This window comes from Rhincodon typus, chromosome 19 (assembly GCF_021869965.1).
Source record: "Rhincodon typus isolate 14 chromosome 19, sRhiTyp1.1, whole genome shotgun sequence".
Classification (NCBI taxonomy): domain Eukaryota; kingdom Metazoa; phylum Chordata; class Chondrichthyes; order Orectolobiformes; family Rhincodontidae; genus Rhincodon; species Rhincodon typus.
Genome location: NC_063350.1, coordinates 12,253,140 through 12,277,597, shown reverse-complemented (window position 1 = coordinate 12,277,597; position 24,458 = coordinate 12,253,140). Strand labels below are relative to the sequence as shown.

General features: G+C 40.9%; 1 protein-coding gene across 3 annotated transcripts in view; it reads left to right on the top strand.

Annotated features, from left to right (window-relative positions):
* LOC109934590 (DNA topoisomerase 1) overlaps positions 1-7,239 on the top strand; it is a 78,320-nt gene extending 71,081 nt beyond the window's left edge. For all 3 annotated transcript variants that reach the window (XM_020533314.2, XM_048608247.1, XM_048608248.1), the window contains one exon: positions 2,147-7,239. In XM_020533314.2, coding sequence (XP_020388903.1) covers positions 2,147-2,249 — 103 coding nt within the window. In that variant the 3' untranslated portion in view covers positions 2,250-7,239. The remainder of the gene's footprint in view (positions 1-2,146) is intronic.
* Positions 7,240-24,458: the final 17,219 nt, after the last annotated feature.

The following is a 24,458-nucleotide window of genomic DNA, read 5'->3' as shown; positions in this document are numbered from 1 at the left end:
ACAAACGGCAAGTTTCAATTGATTTTAAAATGCAAATCCCAGAATTTCTTTCAAGTTACTGCCCTGAGATAACTATAAAGGTTTTATCAGTATATACAAGAGGTAATATCTCAGATCAGCCAATGCATTTTAGGTGTGAGGCCTTGTTTAGAATCTGTTTTAACTTGGAGTCAGACTGGTTTTATTTCCAAAGCAGGAATTTATAAAATGCACCATTGACTGTCTACAGATTGTGTGCTTTTTGAACAAAATAGAACATATCTGCAAATGCACATTCGCTGCATGGAGGGTTAAGTGTGTTAGCAGTCTAAGTTTTTATTCAGTACATTCGCATCAGTTGTATGATCCTTTGATCTTTGTTATACATTCTATGCCTTGATACCTCATCTCTCACTACACCTGAGGAAGAAGCAACACCCCATAGGCAAATAAACCTGTTGGACTATATAACCTGGTGTCATGTGATTCCAGTCATACAGCACTCAAAATCCAGACAAGTAAAATTTTCTGCAACCTTTCTTTTCTGAAATTTACAGCCAAGGCTTGTATGCGTTTTGTCTACCAGTCATTATTTTAAGACTCTGAGACCCTGAAATTCCTATTCTTGTACTTTCCTTCAGAACTGTTTCCACCTCAATGATGTTAAATTACCTGACTCTTATACCATGTGTGAGAATCTAAATTTGGGTTCTAGATCAGGAACTGATTACAGTATAAACAAGCACAGGTGTGAAGGGAAGGAATGGAACTTGATTAGACTAATGGCAACAAAGCTTTTGAGGAGGTCAGTTTTATAGAGGACAGATGTTGACTGGCTTACGTAGAGAACACTATATGATAACTGTCCACAGAATATCAAAAACACATCAGGAAATTTGAATGATTTAAGAATAGGCTCCCAAATAGAAACGTGAAAATGGAAGCCTAAACTTGTTGACAAGCAAAGGGCTGGTAAAGAGCCTAAAAGATTTTTTTGAAGGTGAAAAGGACTAAAAGTCTGTTCGCTAATTTAAACAGATCTGTTTATTTCCCTTGGCTCTAGCTACACTGCAAGTAACTTTGTCTTATCTATGAAATTGAGTGTTAATTGTTAGGGGAAAGGCCTTTGCTATTCACCTTTTTTAAGGTAGGGAAGTCCAAAACTAGAGGGCATAGGTTTAAGGTGAGAGGAGGACAGTTTAAAAGGAACCTGAGAGGTGACATTTTCACAAGGGTGGTTCATATGTGTAATGAACAGCTAGAGGAAGTGGTCTCCAACCTAATGGATAAGAAAAGACCAATTTGGATTTGGAGTTTTGTTCTGTGTATGAAAGGATTTAATAATGAAATTGACAGTTTTTTTTCTGGATTTGTGTGAAGATTAGTAGTTCGGGTGCTGGTCTCAGCTAGGTAAACACACCAACATCTACAGTTTTTCTGGAGCTATTTTAAGCTAGTGAGCAAGAATGAACTCCTGAAGTGATGATGGGCAATATTTTTTGCATTGAGTTTCATATGATTGAAGAAAACAAAAATTGAAAGGCATTAGTTCGCTTTTTTTGGCTTAGAAGAACAAGGAATTGAATTTTAAAAAGCTGAAAGAACTGTGGGTGCTGGAAATCGGGAACAAAAGCAGGGGTTGCTGAGAAAAAGTCAGGTCTGGCAGCATCTATGGAGAGAAACCAGCATTAACGTTTTCGGTCTTAGTGACCCTTCTTCCATGGAATTGACTTTTTTTTCCACTTGGATAGAACCCACAGATTAGAAAGCTTTTGTTCAGAGTGCATTATATTCCAAAAGATAACTGCATTTAAACAGAATTCAAGTCCATGCTTTTATGTGAGAACATTATTCCAGTTAGTCACAGTGTTAAAATTCTCAGCCCACTGATATATACCCCATGTTCATACAAGCAATTCAAACCCAATTAACTCCTTTTTAATATATCCATCACATGTTCCCTCATTCCATTAGATCTCCAGCATTCCTTCAGGTCATATTAGGTGATAACTGACCACCTAGTTGAAATTAGGTGGTGAAACTGACTGGGTTGGGGGGAAAGAAATAGATTGACTTAGAACTGATGGGTGTCTGCTCCAGTATTTATTGACTGTTCTGCTTATGTATTTTTCCCTTTTCCATCCTCTTCCTTTTGTTTTAAAAATAGGTGTAAGAAATGGGGCATCCCGATTGAGAAGATCTACAATAAAACCCAACGCGAGAAGTTTGCCTGGGCCATTGATATGGCTGATGAAGACTTTGAATTTTAACTATTGATGTGGCTGAAGCTGAGTGAGACCCGGCCTAAGCCACTCTGAGCTGGAGAAGATACATTTTTATCTAATGAGGAAAAAGGAAAAACTCTGTGGTTCCATAGCTACTGTTTTAAGAGGAAGAAAAGCAAAACAAATATATATATATATTCGCACTGATTAGATTGGTGCATTTATACTGTTAGAACCTTGCAATAACTTTTTTTTAAATTGAGAGCTGCAGTCCTGTTTTAAAAATAAAATCAGAGTACACCTGCTTCAAAACTGGTCACTGCTGAACCGTGGGGAAGAATCAGGTGACTGTTCGGCCTGAACTAGAGACTGAATGCTCACCATCCTGTGTTTCTCTTGAAGGGGTTTTTTTGCTTTTATCTTTTAACATTTGTCACTGACCTCTGGTCTGAACCACCAAACTGGAATGCGAATCCAGGTCGAACAAATGGTTTGGTTTGATTTTTAACTGCGCGAAATGATTGTATACATGGATTTAACATGAGAAAGGTTTTAAATTTTAACTAAAGGATTGTTTGTATAAAGAATTTTTTCATTTGAAAGGAGCAGTGGCAGAGCTGACATCAAATGTTTGAGGGTTGGGGTAAAATGAGTTAAATTCCAGAATTGGGTTGATTCAACCAATTGAAGCTGAAGAGCCCTCAGCTGGCAACTGTGCCCTTCTGCGCCTATATTTAAGTGATACACCCTGACTACTTTATGGGGCCAGAGACAATGTTGTGGAGGTTGGAGGTAGACAGTTGGGAATTGAGGGCTCTAGGAAGCATTGCACTTATGACTTTTGAGCTGGTGAGTGCTGCCTTGGCTTGATGTGAAGGCAAAACAGATGCACAGATCTGTAGGCCAGTCAGACGAGGAATCCACTTTGTCCTCCACGGTTGCATTCAGCAACACCTGGAGTGGTGGTGGCCCCTTTCCATACCTAACTTGCTCTGCCGCTGGGAATGTGTATTGCATTCTTTCCCTCACCACTGTAAATTGATTATGCATTTTGTTTTAAATTGATTTTGTTATATTTAAATGCCTATGCTGAAATTTGTTTTTAAAATTAATTTTTAATTGTTTGTTTTGAATGGTACCCACTTTACTTGCAGGTAGTAAAATGTTATCAGGTGGGGATTAAGGAACCCCTCCTCACTGGGCCTGCAAGAACTCCCACAAATAAATTTTGGATCACTGGCCAGAAGATTGGCTGAAATGCAAAGACCTTTTTTTAATTTTAATTTTTTGTAGGGGGGGGGGGGGGGGAGGGAGTGCTCCAGTTGCTGTATGATGTAGTGCCTTGCAAGCCATGTGTTTTGAATAGTTATGGTCTTTCAATCTCCAGTTATTGCTCTGCAAGTTTTTGAATGTGATTTCTTTTAATGGAATGTGGCATGAGAGAGATGTATGTCATGGCTACTATTGGCTTGGTTCCATTTGGTCTTTGAGCATTTAACTGGTCAAAAGCAATTTTAAAATGTTAACTTTTTTCTGTTTTTAAATTTTGAAGTTTTTAAATGGACCATCAAGATTTTTTAAAGACATTCCTTTCTTGAGGGAGGGAGGGGAAGCAAGAATTCCCCCAAAGCACTACTTGAAAACTGTGAAACTGTACTGATGTGTCATGTGATTTTCTGCACCTCCCATGCTAGAGTAGCTAGCAGTCAAAACAAAATGGCTGGGGTACTGGATATAGCTTCCAGAGCATTTGATAAGCAGTGACTACTTTTCCAGTCTGGTGTGTGCTTGTTTCTTGACCCTTTGGGTTTCCTTTTCTGAGACTGAGATGAAATCATTTTTAGACAGAGTTATTGGATAGTAACTAACATCCAGCAGCAACTTTGAGCCCATTGGGGCCCATGTAGTTGTAAGCTGTAGGTTTAATTTTCTTTTAGACCTTTTGTCAATGAGGAAGTATCTACAGCTCATTTTTAATTTACTTAACAATTGTAATTAATTTAAAAAGTGTGCTGTTAAATTAGTACTTTCTTCCTCGTTGTGCATTTTAAAGGCTCCTTGCACTCCATCGAGTAACTATTTGTCTCTAAATTATATCTGATCTTTGGAACCATTTTGAGAGAAGGACATCTTATGAGGCCTTTTATTGCTGTGAATATGTATTTTGTTGTATTTATAAAATTTAAAAAAAACATTTCAGCTTGACTTGGGGAAACAGGAGTAGACAAGTTAACTCGAATTTAGAGGCCCTGTCACCAAAGAGTAAGGGGACTTGATTTAAATGTGTCCACTGGTTTAAGTTGAATTTTTTTTCTTTTTTAACTGTGAATGGTTTTCCTCTTTTTTTTTTGTTTTTATGAGACATGCAACTTTTTAATGCTTCAACTCAGGTTAGAGTGCGCGAGAGAGAGAGAGAGAGAAAGGGTACCAGAATGAACTTGCCTACAATTCCAGTATTTGTGACTTTTTCCATTTTTAAAAACTCTACATCATTTGTAGCTTAACTGGACAGCTGACCCAGTAACCGAAATAGAATTGAGGTCCTTTATTTATTTTTATTCCACTGAAATTTTGGCAATGTAACCTCAATTGGGCAGGGAGGATTGGTCAAAGCCAGAAAGTTTAAAATGTCTGCAAAAGGTGGTGCTTGTTCAATTTTGAGATCAACAGAAGCAAAAGAAAACTAACTAGCTGATTTATACACCTACCGTGTGTTCTGTAGATTTCTTCCATTTGGTCACCCAGCTCGCTCCACGCATCTTTCTCTGGTCAGTGTTCACGGTCACTTCGTGAGCTTTCTACCGATGTGGGTTCCTGATGTCTGTGGTAGCAAGGTGTGGTGACACATCCCTGAGGTATTGGATTATGACATTTTCATATTTCAAAAATTTTAAACATATTTTTTAAAAATGTTTCCTCTGCCCAGTTTAAGAATACTGGTTGTTTCTAAAGCCAAGCTTTAATTGAGCCCTTTTATTTCTGCAGGTTTGTCAGCTTTTTATACAGAATTACACACGATGGCTTTAAGGAGGTTTTGAGTTGAGAAATTAGTTAGGGCAGAAGGGATGCAGACAGGTCAAGCATACAATTAAGATGACTGCTTTTTTACATAACTCATGAATTAGGAGCAAGAGAGGTCTGCTCAGCCCCTCAAACCTGCTCTGACATTGGATAAGATCATGGCTATCTGGACCTGAGCTCAGACCGATCCTAGACTGATGGGACAAAAGTTTGTTTTCAATCTTGAGAGCCTCGTGAAGTAAACTTGGGACGGGTTGAATCAGCTCCCTGCTGGGTATACAGTCTCGGCTACCAAATGACTCCTAGTTCTGCACTGATAGCTAACCTCACTGAAAGGCCATGAGAATAGCTTGTGTGGAGAAAATAATTTATGCGGGTGGGCATACTGATGATCTTTTGGTTTTGAGGTAAAGCACAATTATTTTGGAGTACTGTAGAGAAAGCTGTAGTTTGCATCTTCATTTACGCTATATGTGAACTAATGATACTTGAAGCTGACACTGGATCGAAGTGTTAATTGCTCAGGACCAAGACTCTGGATAATCCAACAACATTTTGAACTGTAACGCAGGAGTAGGAATTGTGTGGGCTTTGTTAATGTACATCACCATTGTCTGCACCAATGCTTTAAAGCCATGCATTTGCCTATCGAGAGATCGTGAACATCTTCTAATCTGAATTACTGCTAAACCTAAGCAGTGAAATTGAAACTAAATTGAACTATAGATGGCCTTTTCTTTGCACCCTTGTTACCCTTTTCCCTACTATCCAGTCATGGGGAACAAATCCTACTGGGGCTGTAGCTCCACACATGCAGCCTGGGTTATGTTTGACTCGGGGGAGCAATGAATCTAGTTTATTCACTAACATATTTTCATTTGGGAGCAATGGCCCATACTGAACTCTAAATAGTACCTAAAGCAGTGATTGTTTAAGCCTAAAATATGAATTGTCCACTTTGTAGGGGTTTGGTCATTTTTCTTTCACTGCCTACTTGATGTAGATGGGAGGCAGAAACTTCTGTGTTAAATCAACATCAACTCCTATCAACAGAGGCCAAGCAACTAGTTGGGACAAACTAGGTATTGGAGCATGTCATAATTATTAGAAAACTGTTTACAAAATTGAATGCACCTACAAGGAAATTGCTCTCAGCTTTACAATGTCTGCCTGTGCTACTTTGCACCAACCTCTAGGACTCCTTACCTAATGGCTCGACTGGAGGTATGGAACTGTGGGTTAATCTGCATCATGCTGTATCTCATTGACTGCCTGCTTCCATTTTAAGCTCCTTCTGAAAACTGATGCAATATTCATTATCAGCCCTTTTTTCTCTTTATTCCCACTCATGTGCCTGCCCAAAATGTAACTCATAATTATGGTAGGAAAAGGGTGGTGGTAACACAGTATTCCTCTAATAGGAGATGAAATGTTAAAAGGTCTCAGCCTATAGATCTGATTGAGGGAGGGGATGGAAAGATGGGTTGCTGTTTTGATCTGATCTGTCTTAGCAGTCGTAGTTATTGAGCCAATCGTGAATTAAGCTGCTTGGTTTAAGAATGCGGGCTTTTTAATTTACAGTTTCAACTGGAGTTCCTTTTTTTTAGTGTTTACACAGTGTACCACTGTGTTGACGACCTATTTTGGGCGCCAATCCTAGCACGTTCCTGTGCTTCAGCTATCCAGTTAGGTATTCCTGTTCCATGTCTATGAATCATTGTTGAACTGTTGTAGCACATTTATCATGTACTTGTGAAACTGGCCAATATATATATATATAAATATATATTAAAAGATGCTTATTCAGTCTGAATTGTAATGGAGAAATTTTACTTTTTTTTTCCCTTTTGCCTAAAATACTATTTAGTATGTGCTTTAACTGATGGGCTAGTATTCACAGACTGATGTGTACCAGGTTTTCTTTTCTTTTTTTACAGATTATTTCTGTAAATTTAACATACTGCAATGAACTGTGCTCGTTTGTATTTTTAAATAAACACATGTACACTATGAACATGGCAGAGCCTGGTGTGACCACATCTGTTAGTAAAATTTTCATTTTTGGAATCACTGTTTTTCTGCATTTTATTGTTTCATTTTCCTTTTATAGTTTCTTCCCTGCACTCTGTTTTCAGTGTTGACGTGAAGCAGCAACATTGGCAATATTATTTGTATATAGGTGATGGGAATTAGTTGTATGCTGCTATTGTGTCTCAATACAAAGTGATCGATGCCAATCAGAGTAAATGCAATATCTCTCCTGTTTTGAGTACAGCTTTATTGAAGTTCCACTGTCTAGGCAGTGGGGGGAAGATATTGTTTGTCAACATGCGTTCAGCTCAATAAATTATCTTGGGAATAGGAAATAGTGCCGCACACGCATGAGCACATGCACGCACACAGCAGTAAATGTGGCCGCAGCTAACTTGCCAAGAGGGCTTTTGAAGCCCCTAGGATAACCGTAATACAAGGAACTAAAGAAAGGATAAGCGGAGTGTGTTTGTGATCAATCACCAAAGGCACTTGTGTTGGACCAAATCGTCTTACCATACCAACAAAATACATTGGACTGAATCTGAGCACCGTGGGCTCTGGCAAGATTTGTGGCAGAATTCAACAAGTCCAAGGTTGATCTCTACGTTGGGTGCATCATTTTTGACCAGCAACATGAGTTTTTGCTAAGCAGTGTTGAATTGCCAATTGAGGGGTATTATTACTTGTTTGACTCACTGATTTGCTTGATTCCTCTCATTAATATTCAGCTTCCTATCTTGCTAAGCGCACCGAATGAGCTGTACATCGAGAAACCTTGACACGGAAACCAGATCAGGTACGTAGCCAATTCACCAGCGCCAACATTTCGAGGCATGCTCCATGGTCACCAGCCACATGCCCCCCCTCCCCCATTTGTCTGCAGGTGTTGGCATCCAATGTGCCAGCTTCTAAGAATCTGCATGGCACATTCCAATCCACTTAAAGTACACTTGTATACTTAGCTACTGCTGCTGCCTGAAGTGCAGCAATCAGTGCAAAGCTGATACAGACATGCTCCCAGTTCATCGAGTGAGCTAAGCTGTACCTTTTGTTCTTCATTTGCTGTCATTTCACTCTGACCCTACCAGGGAACTCATAGCATCCCTTTTTTGCATTTTTTGTGTGTTTTACACTTTGCCCTTTACAGATACCAACCAGGCTTGCATTACTTCGGTTTTGCCCTGACACTTAACTAGATACAAAGGAAGTGAACTTGTCAAAACATCAATGGACCTCTATCAAGCCAAGTGTTTGTTTGGGGTATCCCAGCACAGTAAGTTAAGGGCAATCTCTGATACCAGTCCAGGAGTTGGGCATAGTCAACCACGAGCTACTCAGGATAGTCAGAGTTAGGAGGCTCCCCACATAAGTGGAGGAGAGCTGAGTGTTGGACAGCTACCACCCGTCCTGAGACTTTCTGCCCTGTTGTGGGTTGTTCCTCCTGAAAAATGAGAGAAGTAGATATTGAGGGAGATGAAAGTGGGTGGAACAGTTGTCACTTTTGCAGATGGGGAAGTGAGTGATTTAGGCAGCACTGATGGTGTGCAGGCTTAGTGCTGAAGGTAGGAGTGGGTGACAATGACTGACAGAAGATCTTGCAGATAAGAGTGACCGTAAAAAAGCATGAGCCTTATTGGGGGGAATGGGCCCAGTAGAAGTAACCATTAGAACTAAGATGGTGATATTTACATTGACAGAATAAGCCACCTTCCCACAGCGTTGGACTAACCTCCCAGATAGCTGAGACCACACAGAACTGCATACTAACCTTTTTAGAAGGGTCTGGTGTGATGGCCACAACTGCTGGGGTTGTGAGAAGAGGAAGTGCTGTCTACACCATCCCATCCAGCAGGACTTGCCAGCCCTCACCTGCACAACAAGATGCTGATTTTTCACCCCCTGCCCCCAAAGCTTTGCCAAGTCTGGAACAAATGTCAGGAACCGTTCAGGGCAGCTTCATGCTGACAGTGTTTGTCCGGGTGTACAATGGGCTTCCAAAGATGGTGCAGTTGCAAGGAATGCTGGTGAATTCCAGGCTATCACTGATTTGGAGAGTTGTTCTGGGAATGACATGGTGTGATAGAAATGAAATCAAATGTGATAGACATAGATACAGGGTAGATAGTTAGTTTTCTTGCTGTATTATATCAAACATAGGCCTCCTGGAAAGCCCTCCAAAACAACTTGTATCTATTGCAATTACCTTTTAACTTTTTTTTTGTCCAGGTACAATGGGTTTTATTCATGCATGTATAGGCAAGGCATGACCATTGGTGTTATACAAGATGCAATTCAGGAGTTACATTTTTTGGCTATATTTCAGCCCATTGAATTTTAATTTCCAAAAATGAACATGAGAAACTTGGAAACGTACCTTTTTTTTTTTTTCTTTTGTACGTGCAGAACATTGTGCATGTTATCTCCCAAACCCAGCAGAAACAAGCTTGTCTGGACCATGAGTGACTGAACATTATTACTAATTTTGTACACACAGGGTATGACTCTCATTCAAATGTTTTAAATTGTTCACAATGGAAAGGTGTAGACAGCTGACTAACCCACTCGAGTACAACATGGCTGAATTAGGCTCCTGTTGCGTAGTGGTGGTGTCCCATCTTCAGGGCCAGAAGACCTGGGTGTAAGTCCCACCTGCTCCAGAGGTAAGTCAAAATGTTTGAACAAGTTGTTAAAAAATATCTACAGGAAGTTCAGTCGGATGTGAGTCAGCCTTTATAATTTTAAATAAAGGTTTTTGTGCCATCCACTTTTTTGACCATCCAAATGTAATGTTCTCTTTTGTTTAAAATTAGTAGCTACTTGAGTCTGGTGACTCTACCCATTCTATTTCCGAGTTTAAGGACAACTTGTTTATGATTATTGGCTTGGACGAGGCCAGGGCTTCCCAAAATGAGGGTCGTGACCCCAGTGCTGTCAGCAGACAAAGCTTCTCAGTTGTGGAGCAATGTCTGCTGGGAAGTCTGAAATGCTAACTGTGGTGAGACACCCGTGCCTAAGATCAGTGTTTTCTTAATCATGGGAGTGGTCTCACAATTGAGTAGGCCTGAATCTTGCCATAAAAACACCTAATGGGAAGATGGTGGGTGGGTGGGGAGAGTGGTTTCTTAAAAACTCCATGGATGAAACGGCTTCAACTCCCTTTTTTTTTGGTCTCTCGGGCCTATTCCCTGACTCCTCGTCCTCCTCGTCCTCATCCCCCTACATTCGACTTGACACCCACCAACACCCCAAGGCATGTTGTAGTCTTCCTCCTTTTGCACTCCACTCTCTGGACACCATCTCCCTTGTATGTTCCTGCTGCACACCATCCTCCAGCTTTCCAACACAGTCTCACTCTGTCACTTCTGCTGAAGCCTCAAACCTTCAAGGACCAAACTGGGGTCACAAAAGGAAAAAGTTTGGAAAGCGTTACACTTAAGCCCTTAAGTGACAACTTGCATTGTTACCAACTAGAGTGTGCATACCAGTTATTGTGACTGACGGAGACTTGTACATTCTAGAGGTACACTGCTAGCAAATTTTTAAACCACGTCTGGGGTTTGGCAATGCTTATCCACCCATAATAGGGCAAAGAAAAGAAGAACTAATCCACTAGACGGTTCCGGTATGGAATAACAATACTATATCCAACACCTTTTCCCGACTGCTTCACTGTCTAGTGCTATCTATCAATGAGACGGAGAACTCCTGTTGCTCCATGTCATTGACAATGCAGTCCACAAATGTGATTGTAAATGACCCTGCTTTTGGAATGATCATTATTGAATGTGCTGATTTGTCAAGATTCAAATCAAGTGAATAACCCCTGTGTCAGATCTGTGCTTTAGCCTCAGAATGAGTTTATGCTCTGCTAATGGAGCCTGTTGATATTATTTGACAATCAGACGATGTCCTACGAATTAAAAGGTTTTTACACTTTCAGAAAAGTCCACCTGTTTGTGATTGTGACATCCTGAGATTATGGAAAGTGCTAAATCCATGCAAACCTATCTGTGAATTTATTGCCAAAATTTTATTGGAGTTCCATTTCCCTCGGGAATTTAGTTTTGGAATAGAGGCTGAGTATTACAGCATGGAAAGAGGCTTATTGTGTCCACATGGAACACCAAGCACCTCTAATCGCATTGCCAGCTCTTGGGATAGCCTTGTATACTACGGGGCTCAAGTGTTCATCTAAATACAATTTAAATGTTGTAACAGTTCCCACTTCCTCCACCCTTTTTTGGGCTGAGACATCCAGATACTTTTCACCCAGAGGGTGGGGGATATCTTTAAATCTCTTCTATATTTCTTTAAAAGAAATGCATCCAGTATCAATTTTGAGAATTTTTCTCGTGTGCTCTCGTCCACTTGTAGCTGTGCAAGCATGTGGTCTTTGCCTGAGGAAAGTAATGAGGGTGTTTAGGAATGAGCCACGCTACCCTTGCATGATCTTTCTTTGTAATGTTTTTGGTCCTTGTCTCAGGCCAAGGTTGTATTTCAAAATGAGGCCATTTTGGAGAGCTCTTCTAGTATTTAACTGTAGATGAAGTAACTTAACTTTTAATTAAAAGGCAGCCTCCTCATTTAACTTGGAAAGTTTCCACTCAAATTTCAGGTGAGCTGCATTTTGAGCAGAGGTAGCTGAGTCCCTGAAGGTTCCGCCTGTTCTCCATGTCTCTGTTCAAATGCAGGAATGTAGACTACATTGAAGATTAGTGAGCTTTTTCTATTCACGTTGAAAGTCTGTTTTTTGCCCAAACTTGGTTTTTCGAGTAAATTTTAAATTTCTGAAGAACAGACGAAAAGGATTTACTAGACATACCAGAAGGGAAGGGTAAGCTGGAGCGAGGCTTCTTGGAACAAACAACATCAAATAGATCTTCAAATTTATGAATGGCTTTTGTAGAGGAAATGTGGCAAAATGTTCAACACAAAGAGAATCCACAACTGACTGGTGCAAATTTTAAAAAGATTTACGAACTAGGGAAGCGATCTGGATTTTAAAATTTAATTTGTCTTCCAGATGATACGCTGCAACTTAGTTCAGTATCTACTTTAATTGTCCACATTCCAAAGCAACCAAGATGTTGTTTATTCACTTGAGTGATGTACGCATCACTGGCTGGCCAGCATTCATTGCTCATCCCTAGTTTACTTGAAGGTGGCACTGAGCTGCCTCCTTGAGCCGCTGCTGTCATGTGCTGCAGTTAGATCCACTACAGAGAGAATTCCATGAACTATTTCCAAATCAGGATGGGGAGTGGTTTTGGAGGGGAACTTCGTCGTGCTGGTATTCCTGTGTATCTGCTGCCCTTGACCTTGTAGATAGAAGTGAATATGGGTGTGGAAGGTACCACCTAAGCATTGTTTTTTGAATTTCTGCAGTGCACCATGTAGATAGTACACTCAGCAACAGCAGAGTGTAATGGGGTGGAGGGAGTGGATGGTTGTGGATGTAGTGCCAGTCAAGCGGCTGCTTTGTCCTGGGTGGTGTCAAGCTGCTTGAGTGTTGTTGGGGATGCAACCATCCAGGCAAGTGGGGAGTATTTCATCAGACTCCTGACTGGTACCTTGGAGATGGTGGACAGGCTTTGGGGAGTCAGGAGTTAACTTGCTGCTGTATTCCTACCCTCTGACCTGCCACTGTGTTTATGTGGAGAGTCCAGTTCAGCTTCTGGTCAATTATAGCCCCCAGGGTCTTGATAGTGGGGGATTCAGTGATGGTAACACCACTGAACGTCTCTTGTTGGTGATGGTCGTACCCTGGCATTTGTGTGGTGCCAATGTTACTTACCGCTGGATATTGACCTGGCCTTGCTGCATTTGAATGCAGACTGCTTCTTTGTTTCCTCTTTGACCAGATGAGGCTCCAGTTTCTTTATTTAAACCTTCATTTGTGCATGTACAGAGATTTACACAACAAGAAAATGGCATACAACTCGGGTGAATTCACAAGAACAAAGGTTTTATACCAATTTTATAGATAACAAGCTTCCAATTAGATAATACAAATGATTTCCAGTCAAAATGTTAGACTTTACTCAGTCCATCTTTAGCCAATCATTTTTGTATAGTTTGCACTCTTTAGTTCACATAGTCATAGAGTCGGAATGTTATACCATGGAAACAGACCATTTAGTCCAACTCATCTGTGCTGACCAGCTATCCTAAATAAATCTAGTCCTATTTGGCCCATATCCCTTTAAACCTTTCCTATCCATATACCCATCCAGCTTCCTCTGGCAGCTCGTTCCATACAAGCATCATCCTCTATGTGGAAAAAGTTGCCCCTTAGGTCCCTTTCTCTCTCGCGCGCGCTCTCCTTTATAAACTTATGCCCTATAGTTTTTAACATCACCCCCCCCCCCCCCCCCCCCCCCCACTCCCCTAGCCACCCTCACAAACCTTGGTAAAAGACCATAGTTTTGCACCCTATCCATAAACCTCAATTTTTATAAACCTCTATGAAGTCACCCCTCAGCCTCTGACACTCCAGGGAAAATAGTTCCAGCCTATTCAGCCTATGCCTATAGCTCGAACCCTTCAACCTGAGCAACATCCTTGTAAATCTTTTCTGAACCCTTTCAAGTTTCACAACATCTTTCCCATAGCAGGGAGACCAGAATTGAACGCAGTATTCTAAAAGTGGCCTACCCGATGTCCTGTACAGCCACAACATGACATCTCGACTCCTACACTCAATGCACTGACCATTTGTCACTTTCACTACCCTGTCTACCTGCAACTCCATTTCCAAGGAACTATGAATTTTATCCAACCATATTCAAACTAATGTGATATCACCCAATCAGATCATTGTTTGCCTCACCTAGCTGCGGTAGGTACTTGGTAAATACCAGTCTATTTTACTCTTTCAGTCCGTCCTAGTGCCTGTACTGTGTGTGTTTTATCCTTTCACATTTCAATTAAGAAACTCTAATTCAGTCTTGAGTCTTTATAAAATGCAACCTCCGCTGCTATGAAAGAATTCCAAAGGCTTGAGACCCTCTGAAAGAAATTCCTCCACCTCCTCTGTCATAAATGGAAGGTGCTCTGTTTTTGAACTCTGTCCGCTCTTTCAGAATTCCAGCCATCCTGCTGAGCCCTCAAAATAATTTATGCTTCAATTGGCTCGCCCCTCATTCTTCTAAACCCATTGAGTATAGGTCCAATTCTTCTACAGAATCTTTTACGTCCCAAGAACCAGGCTATCTCTGAACTAGTTGCTGCAGTAAGGAAGTCAAACATATGCACAAATGTCCCAGGTTCACCAAATTCTCCTGAATAGTTGTAGCCTACTTTTATACTCCATCCCATTTACAATAATGGACAACATTCCATTTCTTTTCCAAAGTGCTTGCTGCATCTGCATGCTATGTTTTTGTGATACGTGTACAAGGACTCCCAGATCCCGCTATTGTAACGTTCTGCAGTCTCTCTCTCTTTAAATGTGCTGATTTTCTATTCTTGCTGCCAAAGCAGATGACAAAGTTGAGATTTTCCTATACTCCATCTATCAATTTTTTTTGCCTACTCAATCCTATTGTGTCTGTACCTCTTTGCAGATTTTGATCCTCCTCACAGTTCGCTTTTCTACTTATCTTGAGGGCAAATGAAGTCAATAATCAAGTCATTAATAAAGATCATAATCAGTTATGGCCATTGCAGTGATCCTTGTTGCACTCCACTGGTTTATTTTGCCAATCTGAAAATGGTCCATTTGTCCTGATAGTTACAGATTTGAGGACTGGCTAATTAACATAAAACTATTTCCCCCAACATTGCATGCTCAAGTGCAGTAACCTTTCTTATGTAACACTTTATCAAATGCCTTTTGAAAATTCAAATACACTATATCTATTGGTTCCCCTTTGCCAAGTCTGCTGTTACATCTTTGTATTTGCCAAATTTCTTCAATATCAGCTGCAATGAGCTTTGTCCACGTGTCTGACACAAGTCTGCCTAAACAAGTGCTGTACTCGGAACTCCTCAAAGGTAAGCAATCACTGACCAAGAGAGCAGAGGAAGTGCTACAAGGACACCCCAGAAGGTCTCCCTAAACAAATTCCCATTGACATGTGGGAGTCCTTCGCCCTAGGATGCACAAATAGGAGAGGAATCTGCAAAGGCACCAATCCAACTGAGTGGGGGCATGTGAGACCAAGTGCAAGCAGCAGAAAGAACATGCAGAATCCAGAGCGTCCTACCCTCTCACCTCAAACACTACCATCTCTCCCCGTAGCAGAGTCTGAAACTCCAGGAAGTGGGTGATTCAATATTTGTTGAATCCCTAGGCATTGCCATTGGAGGAGTATTTACCCAAAGATGGGCAGTTTTATTTATTTTTTTTTGTTTTTGCCCCCTGCTCATTTTGCACCAAGTAAACCTGGACACCTTCATTTCTGTATGTTGATCCAAATTACTTAGCTACATACAGCACCGTTATAACGAAAGAACCAGAGAGGGTGACTCTTGTTTCACTGCACATTACAGTCCAGGTGCAATACCTGAATGGGTTACAGAAGCCAAATCAATTGTAACTTGTGAAAAGGAAGGACTCAAAAGAATAAGTTGGAGAGATATAGATAAGAAGTGCAACGAATTGGAGAGTTCCTTCAATGAGTCAGCACAGACATTAGGTACCAAATGGTGTCCTGGGTGTAAGATTCGATACTTTCTGTTTCCATTATAAGTTTAATAGTTTGGACATTGTCGACTCTAACATCTACAGGTTGGTCAATTAGATAACATTGGTTGATAATTATTGCATAGAGCAGTGTCATATTTTGTCCCTGTTAAACCAGATTTTGTGCTTCATAGATTTCTCTAAATTTCAAATTGAAGCCATTGACAACTTGTTTTGTGTAATCCATTTTTAATCCTGTTGTTGGTTCCTTTATTGGATAACTTTCTTACTCTATCACAATTCTTGGCTTCAGACTGTAGTGAATACCCACTTTTGTTTGGCTGTCTTCCTTCAAATTTTTCTTTCAAAATAAAGTTTGTCTATATTCCTTTCCATTATAAAAGTGGGGGGCAAGTCCTCTTTTTGTGCTATTTCATTTTGAAGTTCACCTGATCTGTCTATCTAACTGAGAATAATGTACGCTACAGAATGAATTCCCCATCTCTGAAGGGTAAACAAGGTACTTCTCAGAGATCAGGAGTAATTCTTTTGATACTTCAGTTCTTCATATCTACAAAATTACTCAAATTCCAATTTCCACACCTAAAATTTTAATGATTTTATTTGTTACCTGTTTGTCTACTCCGGCTTGTACCTGGCTGGTCTCTTGCTCCTGCTCCAACCAGCACCAGTTATCAGCATCCTGCCTGTAAACGTGATCTAAAACTTTGTCCTAACTTGCACGAAGCCCCGTTCACTCATAATATCTATGCTCGCTGACCTGCACTGGATTCTGGTTAAACGGAATCTCAGTTTTATAATTCTCCCCTTTTTTTCTTTCAGATCCATCCATAACCTTGGCCCTCCATATTTCTGGTCTCAAGTCTTACAACTGCCTAAGATTCTCTGTTTCTGACCTCTGATCATTCCTCTTAATCTTGCCACCATTTGTTGTCTGGCTGTCAGTTGCATGGGTCTTAAGCTTTGGAGTCTACACCTTTCTATCTTTCTGTTAAGACCATCTTTAAAAGCCACTTTTATGACAAATCTTTCCATGTTTTCAAAGTAGTAAAGGTAGAGATCAAATGAACCTAACGTATTGTCACTAATGCGTTTGCAATACTAAAGGACTGTTTTCCTATGTTCAAACATTTAAATGACATCAGTTATTACTTTTTATTATCTTCAAATATTTTAATATTGTTGAATCACTTAAAAGAAATCTCAACATTTTCATGTTCCTAAATTTGCTTTAAACAGTTTGAAGGCAATATTTGGAGCTTGAGGTAATATATCTTAGATTTTCCTCCGGTAGAGATTTTAACCGGTCTCTGTGTTGCAGTGATAATTTGATGTCCTCAGCCAGAATCAAAATAATTTTAAGGAATATCTTAGCTGGGATTTCAGTTGTGAGAAACACCATCCCCTTCTGGGGGCGCTGTTGTCATTAGTTTTGAGAAGGGAGTCCAAGAAAACTGATCACTGGTCCTGATCTGAATACAGGTTGAATACAACTTTGAACCACCTACCCTGTCGAGCCAGTCTTTCAACGTTGCATCAAGCCATGTGTCTCTCCTGTCACATTTATCTTACCACTGTTCTTTCTTGCTCTGCCTGTTGGTCCAATGTACCTAGACTGCAATAACCTCAGTAGCTTTCTTTGTAGCTTCTGACTAATATTTCTCTCAAACTAACATCAAAGCTTTCTGGTAAACTGGTGGACTTCTACAAAGTATAACTTACTTGTGGGTGCTATCTGTCAGGGAGTACCGTATTAAAATTATATTAATTAGCTTAACCAAAAGAGCTATAACTATAAGTAGTCATTGACATTTCAGAGTTTGAAACTCGAAGATACCATCGAGATGGAAATGCAGGTGATGAGCTGTAGCATGTGGGAGCTGGTGGATATCAGTGTGATTCACAGCAGCAAGGACCATGGCCTCCAAGTTGATGAACTGGAGTGTGCAATTTGAATTCTGCATCGAGGATGGAGAAAGTTACCTGGGATTTCACAAGGCAATTGCATCCCTCAAGGTAAGAGCTTTACGAATTTATTCGATGGTGGTCAAGGACAGAATGGCATGACTGTGACTGAGGCGGGTATAGAAATGGCGATGTAGTCTGAGAGCCACAGCCCTTGCTTGTGCTTGTCCAACAGGTGTGAGGTTCTTGTACCCTGTGTGCACGAGAGCAGGGACTGCAGGGAGAGTGAGCAACCTGACTGACTGGTGCAAGGAGCCATTCAAGTGAGGGAGAAGTAAAATAGAATTTAGCAATGGGGACCAATGTAGATAGCAGGATAGAATCTACTTTCCTGATGGTGGGTCAAAGATTGTAGGAAAAATGGTTTAAATTTGTTGGGAAGTGGCTCGAATTGCAGAACGATACCTTTCTTTTGAGATGGGTCTCACTTGCTCTGTGATGTGACCGGTGTCCTCGGGAATTGAATGATCAGGGCTGCAGAGAAGACGATCAAACTAGATGGTGGAGATCAGGGGTCAGGTGAGGTGAAATTTACAAACTTTAAGAGGAATGCAAGAGCACATGGGTAGTGTGTTGGACAGAAACAAGAATTTTGTATCTGTCTTAATGGTAGAAGACTAAGTTTTGCAGAGAATTAAAGATGAAGGGTAAAGAAGATCTTTTTACGAGAGGAAAATGCACTAGGAAACTCGTGGGACTGAAAACTGACAAGTCCCTCTCAACCGAATGGTCTGCATCCTGAGTTCTTAAAAGATGTGACTGCAGAGATGGTGAATTCATTGTAATCCTCAAATTCTCTAGATTTCTGACAAAGTCCTAGTGAATTAAAAATCCATAACTCTAATACTTCACTTCAAGAAAGAGGGGAGGGGGAAATTAGGTAAATTTGAAAGAGAATTAGCTAATGGGCAGGAAACAGCAAGTGGGGATAAATGTTTTCAAGTTGAAAACCTGTAACAAGTGGTGTTCTATAGGGATCAGTGCTGGAACGGCAGCTGTTTACAATACATATTAATGACTTTGAGGATCAAAGCAAAAGTACTTTGTGATTTATTATTATCATGAGGTAGTGAAAAGCATTGTTTTGTGTGCTAATCAGACAAATCATACCTTACATAAGTACATTAGAGTAATAATTCAGAATGCAGGATATGGTGCTACAGCTACACTGAAGGTGAAGAGAAAGATCAACTCTAATATGAGAGGTCCGTTCATAGGTCTGATAAGTCGGGAAGAAGCTGTTCTTAAATCTGTTGCATGTTTTCAAACTTTTGTATCTTCTGCCTGATGGAAGAGAGTTAACCAGGGTGGGAGGGGTCTTTGTTTATTTTGGCTGCTTTCCCGAGGCAGTGGGAAGTTTAGACGGAGTCAATGGATGGAAGTCTGGTTTTTGTGATGGATTGAGCTGTGATCACAATTCTCTGATTTCTTGCTGTCTTGGGCAGAGCAGTTGCCATACCAAGCTCTGATGCATTCAGATAGGATGTTTTCTATGATGCATCTATGAAAATTGATAAGTGTCGTTATGGACATGCCAAATTTTCTTAGCCTCCTGAGGAAGTAGAGGCATTGATGTTCTTGCTTGACTGTAGTGTCAACATGGATGGGCCAGGATAGATTGTTGGCAATATTTGCTCCTAGGAAGGAGTGGATGGTAGACAAAATTGCAAAGACCATAAAAATAGGTGGAAAGGCAAGTTGCAAAAAGGATACAAAAGGTTGAGACACATATTGATAGGTTAAATAAGTAGGCAAGAAGTTGACCAATGGAGTATAATGTGAGAAAATGTGAAGTTGTTCTTTTTTACCTCCCTTCCAAAATGAACGGTATTATTTATATGGAGAAAAGCTGCAACACAGAGGAACTTGGGGGTACTTGTGCACAACACACAGAAAGCTAGCGCACAAGTGAAGCAGGTAATCAGGAGGGCTAATGGAACATTGGCTGTTATTTCAGGGGGGTGGAGTATCCGAGTAGACTGTCCTGCAACCGTACAAGGTGCTGGTGAGACACACCTGGAGTACTGAGAGCAGTTTTGGTCCTGTTATCTTGAGGAAAGATATTTCCATTGAAGGCAGTACAGATAAGGTTCACTAGGATGATCCCCAGTATGGAGGGTTTGTCTTAAGAGCAAAAGCTAAATATGTTGGGATTCTACTCATTGGAGTTTAGAAGAATGAGAGGTGGTTTCATTGAGAGATAAAGCATTCTTGAGGGGCTTGACAGGGTAAATGCTGAGAGAATGTATCCTCTCATTGGAGAGTCCAGGACCAAAAGAAATAGTCTCAGAATTTAAGACGGAGATGAGGAGAAATTTTGTCTCTGAAGGTTGAGTCTTTGGAATTCCTTGCCCCAGAGAGCTGTGGGGCAGAGTCATGGAGATGTACAGCATGGAAACAGACCTTTCAGTCCAACTCGTCCATGCTGACCAGACATCCTAGATAAATCTAGTCCCATTTGCCAATGTTTGGGCAATATCCCTCTAAATCCTTCCTATTCATAGACCCATCCAGATGCCTTTACATGTTGCAATTCTACCAGCCTCCTCCACTTCCTCTGGCAGCTCATTCCATACACACACCACCCTCTGTATGAAAAAGTTGCCCCTTAGGTCCCTTTTTATATTTTTCCCCTCTGCTCTTAAACCTATGCCCTCTAGTTTTTGACTTCCCCATTCTAGGGAGAAAACCTTGTCTATTCACCCTATCCATGCCCCTCATGATTTTATAAACCTCTGTAAGGTTCCCCCTCAGCCTTCACTCCAGGGAAAATAACCCCAGCCTATTCAGCCTCTCCCTATAGCTCAAACCTTCCAGCCTTGGCAATATCCTTGTAAATCTTTTCTGTCCGCACCCAAGTTTCACAACATCCTTCCAATAGCAGGGAGACCAGAATTTCATACAGTATTCCAAAAGTGGCCTAATCAATGTGCTGTGCAGCCTCAACATGACCTCCCAACTCCCAACTCCCATACTCAATTTACTGACCAATAAAGGCAAGCATACCAAACACCGCCTTCACGATCCTATCTACCTGTGACTCCATTTTCAAGGAGCTATGAACCTGCACTCCAAGGTGTCTCTGTTCAGCAACACTCTCCAGGACCTTACCATTAAGTGTATAAGTCCTGCCCTGATTTGCCTTTCCAAAATGCAGCACCTCATTTATCTAAATTAAACTCCATCTGCAACTCCTCGGTCCACTGGCCCATCTGATCAAGGTTCCGTTGTACTCCGAGATAACCACCTTTGCTGTCCACTACACATCCAATTTTGGTGTCATCTACAAACGTTCTAACTATACCTCCTATGTTCATATTCAAATCCTTTACGTAAATGATGAAAAGCAGTGGACCCAGCACCAATCCTTGCGGCACACCGCTGGTCACAAGCCTCCAATTTGGAAAGCAATCCTCCACCACCACCCTCTGTCTTCTACGTTCAAGCCAGTTCTGTATCCAAATGGCTAGTTCTCCCTGTATACTACGTATTGTGGTTGGTTGGCTCACCGAGCTGGTTTGTTGTTACACAGACGTTTCATTACCCTGCTGGGTAACATCATCAGTGCAGCCTCCGATGAAGCGCCGTTGTGTTTTCCCACCTGTTACTTACATCTGCAGAACAACAAACCAGCTCGGCGAAACAAGCAACCACAACATCCACAACCCGAGCTACAAATCTACGTATCTAACCTTGCTAACCAGTCTACCATGAGGAGCACCTTACTGAAGTCCATATAGATTGCGTCCACTGCTCTGTCCTCATCAATGCTCTGTTACTTCTTCAAAAAACTCAATCAAGTTAGTGAGACCCGACTTTCCTAAGCACAAAGCCATGTCAACTATCCGTGATCAGTCCTTGCCTTTCCAAATACATGTAAACCCTGTCCCTCAGGATTCCCTCCAACAACTTGCCCACCACTGATGTCAGGCTCACCGGTCTACAGTTCCCTGGCTTTTCCTTGCCACCTTTCTTAAATAGTGGCACCACGTTAGCCAGCCTCCAGTCTTCTGGCATGTCACCTGTGGCTATCGATGATACAAATATCTCAGCAACTTGTGTATATTTAAAGCTTAGATTCTTGACCAGTAGGGGAAATCAAGGGTTATGGAGAAAGTACGGGAACATGGACTCTGATCCTCGGACATGCCGTGATCCCACTGAATTGGTGAGCAGACTTGTGGCCGAACAGCCTAATCCTGTTCCTATTTCTTATTGCCTTATTAGAAAAATGCTAAAATCCATTATTAAGAAAGCAGTGGTAGGACATTTAGAAAATTGTAATCAGGCTGAGTCAACATAGTTTTGTAAACGGGAACTAGTGAATTAGTGGTGCTAGGACCTCAATATTTGCAGTCTATTTTAATGACTTGGATGCAGGAGCAGTATATTGCAGATAGATTTGTGACTAGTGTAAAGATCTGTCGAAAGCAGGCTCTCAATGGAGTCCATCACCAGTGAGTTGCTGACTCACTTGTTGCAGCATGTCTCTTTCTCAGATCTGTGATTCTTTTTTACCACTTAAGTTGCGTATTCTTCCATGAGGGTTTGTTTTCTGTAAGGTTTTTAAATCTTCATCTCTTTTTTCACTGCTGATTATGTGCAGTATGAGCAGGTGACTTAACACTGAAGATGAATACATAACTACTGCCCAATTTGAATGGGCATGCCAGCTCATTGCACTGTCTGAACTGTTCCTCATGATAAAGGTTGCTGCCACTATCCTCAAGTGTAGGAAACTACAGGGTTTCTTTGGCCTAATGTGTTAGAGGAAATCACTTTCCGTTCTAACTAGAAGAGTCTCTTTTGTTAACGCTGCATAGTTCATTGTATGTCAGCATCTGGTGTCAGGTTATTTTGATATGATAGACATTGTTGCAAGCCTTGAGGAAGACTATTTCTTAGCTTTGGATCTTGGAGGAGCTAGAGCTGTATGGCCCACAATTCCATTTGACGTCATTATAGTGACAGGTGCTTATGGCGCTGCTCAGCGTTAACCCTTTCTGACCCCTCCACCAAAAGCTTTTCTCATTGTAGTTATAGACACATGTACAATATTCACACTACTGCCGTACATCTCTCAATCTCAGACTTTACAAATTTGATCAATCGAAAGGTTTCAGTGTTCTCTCTGACCATGTTCTCATGGACCCTGGACGATGAGTAATTTGCTGGGTGGGAATTAGTCTGAGGTCATTAGGTCCCTTTTTAAACTGGGGATTACCATGGATCTCCTACGTGGAAGATGTCTTCCCTGCTGAATTTCTTTCTTTTGTGGTGCCTTGATTCACTGGGGGCTGACCCTTCCTTCCCTGTGGTGACTTCCATGGAATTGTGTGCATCATGTCTTCAATCTGTGTCAGCAGATTATGTTCTCCATCTACCTGTAGATTTGTGCTGAAGTATGTAAACTTTTTTTTTTATTTCAACACGATGGTTGATTTGGACACACTCCTCTGCCTTTGCGGTTGCGCTGTTGGTTTCTTAAAAAAAAAAAGCCAATGTGTTCACTTCCTTAGTTCTGCTATTTTCGAATTGCTTCTGGCTTGGCATGATGTGTCACAGTTCCTGAGGTTATTCCACGGGAAGACTAAAACAAATATTCTACATGAGCTTGCTCCTAATTCATGTTTGTATGCAGAGGTAACTCGGCAGCAAGAGTAGACCATTTGGCCCCTTGAGTCAGCAAGCTAGTGATTGTAACCTATATTACTAGGTGGACAGTACCTAATGGGTTCTTTAATGTCTGACAAAATTAGTACATTGCCGTAAGTAATTAACACTTAATGATTAATCTGGTTTGAAGATGTCATTTTTAAGCCCAACAGTGCATAATCTCAATTGCATATTTTCATCTACCCCGATAACTTTTCATCCCCTTGCTTATTATGAATCTCCCTACCTCTGCCTTTAAAAATATTTCAAGACTCTGCTTCCATAGCCTTCTGAGGAAAAAGGTTCCAAAGATTCTGCATTCTCTGAGAAAATAGTTCCTCGCATCTGTGTCTTTAAATGAGCGACCCCTTATTTTTAAATGGTGATCCCCTAGTTCTGGTTTCTCCCACATCCTTTCCATATTCGCCCTTTCAGGATTTTGTTTCTCAATCATGTTATCACTTTTCGAAATTTCAGGATTCAAGTCTGTCCAGTTTCTCGTAAGACAACCAACTAGTGCAGGTATTCATCTCAAATCTTCTCTATCCTTCCTCAAGTAAGAAGACCAGCTCTATAGATTGTACTCCCAAATGTGGTCTTACCAATGCTCTGTACAACTGAAGTATAACCACCCACTTCTGCATTCAATTTCCACCTCAGTAAGCCGTAATGTTCCATTAGTTTCCTGAATTACTTGCTGTGCCTGCATACTAACCTTTGTGATTCATGCACAAGGTCACCAGGTTTCTCTGCAGCCATTCCCCATTTAGATTACGTGCTACTTTTTTGATTCTTTTTCAAAATGCTATAAGTTTTTTAACAATAGCTTCTAACAATTTCCCTCTGATTAGATGTTAGGCTAACTGGCCTCTAGCTTTATGCTTGCCATCTCCCAGGCTTTTTTTTTTTTTTTTTTTTTTTTTTTTTTTTTT